Source organism: Thamnophis sirtalis, unplaced genomic scaffold (assembly GCF_051295495.1).
Source record: "Thamnophis sirtalis isolate CommonGarterSnake01/CBP01778 unplaced genomic scaffold, rThaSir2_p1.2 scaffold_10, whole genome shotgun sequence".
Classification (NCBI taxonomy): domain Eukaryota; kingdom Metazoa; phylum Chordata; class Lepidosauria; order Squamata; family Natricidae; genus Thamnophis; species Thamnophis sirtalis.
In genome coordinates, this window is record NW_028261390.1 from 71,263,132 (window position 1) to 71,270,631 (window position 7,500).

Genomic DNA, 7,500 nt, shown 5'->3' on the forward strand with positions numbered 1-7,500 from the left:
GGTTGTGACTCTAAAGATAGATAGATAGATAGATGATAGATAGATAGATGATAGATAGATAGATGATAGATAGATATAGATATAGATATAGATATAGATATAGATATAGATATAGATATAGATATAGATATAGATATAGATATAGATATAGATATAGATATATAGATATAGATATAGATATAGATATAGATATAGATATAGATGATATAGGTATATATATATATATATATATATATATATATATATATATATATATATATATATATATATATATATATATATATATATATATATATATATATATATATATATATATATATAATTCGCCTGGCTATTATTAATAGGGTAACACTCCTTATGCTATGTAATAGTAATTATTATAAATAGCAGGGCTAGGGGAAAAATATTGTACAAAATGGAAAATATCCAGAGCACTCGGTATCCAGTACTTGAAATTTAAGGGGTGGATTTTGCACAAAATGAAAAACAGTTCACATTCATATATTTTTTTAGTAAACAATGGCTTGATGTCTTAAATGGTATATACTATTTTTCTTCTCTTTTTCCCACCAGATAGGAATAAACAGAGGAGAAAAATCCGCTGCAGATTAGAGGGGTGGATGGAGGGATGGGTGGGTGGAGAGAGGGAGGGAGGGAGGATGGGTGGATAGCAAAACTGGACTATTTAAAATATTGCAACGGATACGAAGCGTTTTGAATTTCTTCGCCCCGCTTCCTCGTCCGTCCCTCCCCAATTTTCTTTTTTCATGGCCGCTTCTGCTTTTGAAAAGCGGCGCTTACTCTGCTGCCCCAAACGGAATTTGCCTCTCCCGGTTTTGCTTTAAAAAAATCTTAAAATCTTCCCCGTTTGTCGTCTGCAAGAATCTTCCTCGCCCATTGCAGAGAAAGCCAGCGGGAAGCCAACGGAAGCGTTACCGACCAAACGGAAACATTTTCTTGGAAAACGTCTTTATTTGGTGGGTTTTCACTTTGGAAACAGAATTCGTGCCGTGGAAAATGTTAGTCCGACGTTTAGCTCCGAAAACGAAAGAAAAGACCACCAAAAAAATCTTTCTCTCTTTCTCTCACTCTTTGTTTTTCTTCCTTCCTTCCTTCCTTCCACCCTTCCTTCCCTCCTTCTTACTCTCTCTCTCTCCTGTTTCTCCCTCTGTGTGTGTCTCCCTCTTTTCCTTCCTTCCTTCCTTCCTTCCTTCTTATTCTCTCTCTTTTGTTTCTCTCTCTGTGTGTCTCTCTCTTTTTCTTCCTTCCTTCCTTCCTTCTTTCTCTCTCTTGTTTCTCCCTCTGTGTGTGTCTCTCTCTTTTCCTTCCTTCCTTCCTACTCTCTCTCTTTTGTTTCTCTCTCTGTGTGTCTCTCTTTTTTCCCCTTCCTTCCTTCCTTCCTTCCTTCCTTTCTTCTTTCTCTCTCTTGTTTCTCCCTCTGTGTTTCTCTCTCTCTTTTCCTTCCTTCCTTCCTACTCTCTCTCTTTTGTTTCTCTCTCTGTGTGTCTCTCTTTTTTCCCTTCCTTCCTTCCTTTCTTCTTTCTCTCTCTTGTTTCTCCCTCTGTGTGTCTCTCTCTTTTTTCCTTCCTTCCTACTCTCTCTCTTTTGTTTCTCTCTCTGTGTGTGTCTCTCTTTTTTCCCTTCCTTCCTTCCTTCCTTCCTTCCTTTCTTCTTTCTCTCTCTTGTTTCTCCCTCTGTGTTTCTCTCTCTCTTTTCCTTCCTTTCTTTCTTCCTTCTTTCTCTCTCTTGTTTCTCTCTCTGTATGTGTCTCTCTCTTTTTCTTCCTTCCTTCTTTCTCTCTCTTGTTTCTCCCTCTGTGTGTGTCTCTCTCTTTTCCTTCCTTCCTTCCTTCCTTCTTACTCTCTGTCTCTCTCTCTTTTGTTTCTCTCTCTCTCTCTTTGTGTGTGTCTCTTTCTTTCTTTTTCTTCTCTCTCTCTCTCTCTCTCTCTCTCTCTCTCTCTCTCTCTCTCTCTCTCTCTCTCTCTCTGCCTATCTCTCTGTGTCTCTGTCCCTCTGTGTCTGTCTCTCTCCGACTCTCTTTTTACCTATCTCCCACTCTCCCTCCCCCCCTCTCCCTCTCCCTCCTCCCTCGGTGTGTGCGTGCGCGGGCGCGTATCTCTCTTCCGGATTCTACACATTGTTTTCTTCGCACCATCCTTTTCGGGATCATTCCGTGTTTTTATTATTATTATTATTATTTAGGAAAAATAAAAGGCTGGTTGACGAAGGCTTTTTCCTTCTCAAGAAGAGCGCATCTGAATTTATTTCTATTTATGCTGCTTTTTTCCCCCCCGGCAGTCACAAGAAACCCGGGATAATCCACGCGTGCATACACGGATAAAGGAGCCCCATCCGTCTGAATCGGGGGGGGGGGGAGTCACGAGTCTCCTAACATTTATTTTCCCGAACTTGGTTTTTTTTAAAAAAAAATTGGTCCCCCCCCCCAAAAAAGGACTAGGGGTTGACATGAGATCCATATTCCAGTATTTGAGGGGTTGCCACCAAGAGGAGGGGATCCATTTATTTTCCAAAGCACCAGAGGGCAGGTTAAGAAACAATGGATGGAAACTAATCCAGCCTGGATTTAAGGAGAAACTTCCTGATCATTAGAACAACTAAACAGTGGAACAGAAGTTGCCACCAGAGGCTTTGGGTGCTCCATCCCTGGAGGTTTTTGAAGAAGAGATTGGGCCGCCGTTTGTCTGGAACGGGATAGGTTCCCCTGCTCGAGCAGGGGGCAGGACTAGAAGACCTCCAAGGTCCCTTCCAGCTCTATTCTGATTGAATTGGATGCGGCCCTTGTCATCATTCTCACCGGCTCCCCTATGCCTTCTCTTCCCCGCCTCGCCCCCATTCAAAACCCGGCCTCGATCCAGCTCCCATTGAGGCGGTGGCAGCTCAGGAAGCGACGCCTGGAGGCGGAGGTGGGGTTGGGGTTACTCCTTCCTTCCTTCCTTCCTTCCTTCCTTCCTTCCTTCCTTCCTTCCTTCCTTCCTTCCCTTCCTTTATCTCTCTCTTGTCTCTATCTCTCTCTGTGTCTCTCTTTCTCTCTCTTTTTCCTTTCTTTCTTTCTCTTACTTTCTCTCTCGTTTCTCCCTCCCCCTCTTTCTCAGTATCTCCCTCCCTCCCTCCCTCCCTCCTTCCTTCCTTCCTTCCTTCCTTCCTTCCTTCCTTCCTTCCTTCCTTCCTTTGTCTCTCTCTCTCTCCCCCCTCTCTCAGTATCTCTCAGTATCTCCTTTCTTTCTTTCTTTCTTTCATTCATTCTTTCTTTCTTTATTTCTTTGTCTCTCTCTCTCTCTCTTCCCCCCCTCTCTCAGTATTTCCTCTCTCTCTCTCTCTCTCTCTCTCTCTCTCTCTCTCTCTCTCTCTCTCTCTCTCTCTCTCTGCCAACTAGATAGATCTTTGCTGCCACTTACGAGGGGAAACGCGATTCCTATCCAAGGAAGACACCGTCTCTTTGGTCAGGCTCACCTGGAGGCGGAGGTGGGCAGGGGTCGCTGCTCCCGAGACGGTGAGGACGCCCCTCCTGTAAAAGGCAACCTCTTTCTCCGGTTTCAAGGCGGGCGGCTGGACTCCAGACAGTCAAACCCCCGGTCCACGAAGGTTGGCACGGCTGCCCGCTCCTTTTCACGGGACTGCTTTCCTTCCCCCAGCGGTTGGCGACCCCGGGAAAGCCGCCCTATGGACCTGAGACACCGAGGGAAGGAGGGGGCGAAAGTCTCGCGAATCCGGCAGCCGCTGCACCTTCGGAAGTTGGGCCGGGACATGGCTTCACGGGAGCCGGGAGACCCCTCCGGCTGCCACGGTGGTCCCACCAGCCCCGGCAGCTTCTCTTCCCGGGGACCCCTCTGGGAATTGGCGAGACCCTCCGGCCGCTCGCTCCAGGCTCCTGGGAAAGGGCCGCCAGCTCAAGCCAGCTCGAGGGAGAGAGGAGTTCCCAGTGGGGACTGGGGAAGCCGTTGGAACTCACGCTGAGCTTTCTTCCTGTCGGGCGCGGAGAAGCCCCTTCTGGTCCCCGTCCCCTGCCGGGCCCGGGGGAGATCCACTGGGGTCTCAAGGATGTGTCCGCGCCTCCCACCCTCCCGACCGGCTCTTTCCGCTGCGAACCCCGAGAAGGGAGGTCGCCCCAATCCCGGCCGCCCTCCTCCTCCCCCGCGCGCCGAAGCCCTCGCGCAGAAACGGGGAGGGGCGTGGGCTCGTGGGGGTAGGGGAGCGCGGTGGGAACTGGAGCAAAGGAAGGGGGCTGGAGGGGCGTGGCTGAGATTTGCGCATCTTTTGATTCTTTTTTTTCCCAAGGCGGACGTCCTCATTGGCAGACCCCTCTGTCCTCTTCCCCCTCCCCCTGATCGACCAATGAGAGAGGCGGGTGAGGGCCGGCCCCCTGCCCTCCCCCCACCTCCCGGCGTGGCGCCTCCCGCCGGTGCCTGGCTGCCCAATTGACCTAAATCGGCCGAGCGGGCGCGGGGAGGGCGCGGCAGCCCCGGCGCGCCCTATTCTCGGGCTGGCTTCTGCCTCGGGCCAAGCGGCGAGTCGGGCCGGCCGGCCGGCCGGCTGGCGTGAGGAGACGACGGCGATGTGACCCTCCGGAGCGGGTCACCCTCTCGCCCGCGCTCCCGTATCCTGAAAGCGGCTGCCCGCATCCTCGTGCCAGGATGCCGGACCAAGCGTCGGGAACCGTCCAGGCGGCCTCGGCTCGGGTCTCCTCGTTTTTCATCGCCAACCTACTGGCGGCTCAAACGAAGCGGCGGCGGCGGGGGGACGAGGAAGAAGAGGAGGAAGAGGAGGAGGAGGCGGCGGAGGAGGAATCCGGCCCTCGCCAGGCCCGAGAGGAAACCCCGGCGCCCCGCGCCCAGCCCGGACGCCCCTGCCCTCTCGCCTGCTGCCAGGCCCCGGGGCCCCGCCTGGAGCTCAGCTCGCCCCTGCGGGAGAGCGCCCTGGAGTGGTACCGACGGGCCCGCAAAGCTTTTAGGAGCTGCGCCAGTCCGGAAAGTAAGTCCCGCAGCCCCCACGGAGCCCCCTTCCACTCCCCTTGGGGCCGGCCGGCGAGATTTCGGCCCGGACGCCATCCCTTTCTCTACCTCCACCCTCCCTTCGGCGCCCCCGCCGGGCAGAAGGGCAGAGGCGACCCCCGCTCCTCTCTCCCACTCCGAGAAGCGGCCTACATTCCGTGGGCCTCCCCGGGGAAGCGCGGCGCGGGAGTAGGGGAGTCGTGCGTAGGAAGGTATTTCCAGCAGCCTCTGACAGTCCAACCGGCACCATGGCGTCTGTTCCGGCTGCTTGCGGGACCGGAGTGCTGGGCTTCTCGGTCCCGGACCTAGCCCAAGGCTGGGATGGGGGCGAGCTTTGCCCCCTTCCCCAGCTTCTTGAGGGGAGGGGGCGCAGAGCCTATAGCGAGGACCTCTACCGGAGTTGACCCGGCCTTCCAACTTGGGTTTTGAAGGTCCCGGCTGCTGGCGGGGAATCCGGACAGCCGGCCGCGGGGTGTTTGTGGATTGGTGGGTGGGGGGTTTTCCGACGACGCGGACTGACCCCTTCCCTCCCTCTCTCCCCCTCCCCTTCCCCAACCAGCCAGCGACAGAGACTCCCCGGAGATCGCCGAAGGAGCTACTCAGCCGAAGGCAAGTCGCCAGCCGCGGGGGACAGCCGACCCCAACGCCGTCGAGGAGAAGAGTACAGAACCGGGCCGGGGCCGTCCCGGATCCGGCGGGGGCGTCGCCGACGGCAAGCAGCGTCCGGAGGAGCCCGAGGCGTCCGAGGCGCGGGCCGGCGGGCGCAAGAAGAAAACGCGCACCGTCTTCAGCCGCAGCCAGGTGTTCCAGTTGGAGTCCACCTTCGACGTCAAGCGCTACCTGAGCAGTTCGGAGCGGGCCGGCTTGGCCGCCTCGCTGCGCCTGACCGAGACGCAGGTCAAGATCTGGTTCCAGAACCGGCGCAACAAATGGAAGCGCCAGTTGGCCGCCGACCTGGAAGCCGCGCAGCTGCCTCCTTCCACCGCCCAGCGGATCGTCCGCGTCCCGGTGTTGTACCACGATAGCTCGCTGGCGGGCAGCGCCTTGGCAGCCTTACCACTGTCCCCCCACGGGCCGCCCCCGCCGCCCTCGTTGCTCGGCCTGGCGGGCGGCCCCGTGGCTTACCCGCTGAGCGCCTTCCCGGCGGCGGCCCCGTTCTTGCGGGCGCCGGTGAGCGGCCTGGTTTAAGCCTCCCCTTCGCCAATTCGATCGGGACAGAATTGGAAGGGACCTTGGAGGTCTTCTAGTCCAACCCCGCTGCTCAAGCGGGAGACCCTATCCCATTTCAGACACAAGTGGCTGCCCAGTCTCTTCTTAGACACCTCCAATGGGGGAGGACCTACAGCAGAAGAAGAACAAAAGAATACCCGAGCTGGAAGGGACCCTTAGAGGTCTTCTAGTCCACCCCCCTGCTCAAGCGGGAGACCCTATCCCATTTCAGACACAAGTGGCTGCCCAGTCTCTTCTTAGAAACCTCCAATGGGGGAGGACCTACAACAGAAGAAGAATAAAAGAATACCCGAGCTGGAAGGGACCCTTAGAGGTCTTCTAGTCCACCCCCCTGCTCAAGCGGGAGACTCTATCCCAGTCTCTTAAAGATCTACAGGGAAGAAGTACCCCATTCTGGAGCGGCGTCCGTTTTAGCGCCATCAAGGAGCGGGGGGGGGGGCGCTTTATTTCTTCGGAGGGCCCCATCCTACCTTCCCGGTGGTTTTGGCAGAGCTGAGAAGAAGAAATGATAATAATAATAATCTAGAATTGCCTTGATCAATTGCCGGCTCCGAAGACTGATATCCCAGCCATATCCTACGGGACGGTCTCTGCCGAACCTTTAACTAACAAACGCGAAATTAAGACTTAGCAAAAGAGGCTGTTTTTTTTTTTTTTTGTCTTTTCCAATGGCCTAATCGATTCCTTCCCAGACCAAGGAAGGAAAAAGCGATTCTCTCTCTTCGTTTCTCTACGAATTCCCTCTTTAAAAGTACATTTTGAACGAACGATCCGCGTTTGTCGGGTGGGGAAGGCGGCCAATCCATTTACAAAAAAGCATGTACGATAATTATTTTTTTCTTTGTTAATTTATGACGCAAAGTTATGTTGAAAAACGCGGTAAGGATTTGGTTTCCCCCCGAAATGTTCTTGAATGCTGTATTAGAATATCCTCAAAACAATACTGTATCATATTCTATAGCTTGATGCCGTTTTTAATTCTCGACGAAGATAAATTCGATCCCCGATGACGTTGAGGGTTTTGAATCTAGAAATCTTTTCCAACTTAAATCAGGTCCAACTAAGGTGGAGTTTTAAAAAATCGGTTGGATTCTTCATTGCGGCATTATTGGGAATATATTGTTTAAACTTTGTTCCTTTAAATATTATAGGGAATATATTGTGCTTGTTTAAACTTTAAATACTCCTTTTTCTCAGCTTTTTAAGGGCGAATGGGTTAAAAAAATATATCAATCCTAATATTGGAAATTCGGATGAGAAA

The 7,500-nt window shown here is 52.8% G+C and overlaps 1 protein-coding gene across 1 annotated transcript; it reads left to right on the top strand.

The window, feature by feature from the left end:
- The first annotated feature begins 4,450 nt into the window (after positions 1-4,450).
- Positions 4,451-6,617, top strand: HMX1 (H6 family homeobox 1). Its single transcript, XM_014070818.2, has 2 exons — positions 4,451-4,989; positions 5,569-6,617. The coding sequence occupies exons 1-2, from the start codon at positions 4,653-4,655 to the stop codon at positions 6,195-6,197; spliced, it is 966 nt and encodes a 321-aa protein (XP_013926293.1). The 5' UTR covers positions 4,451-4,652; the 3' UTR covers positions 6,198-6,617.
- Positions 6,618-7,500: the final 883 nt, after the last annotated feature.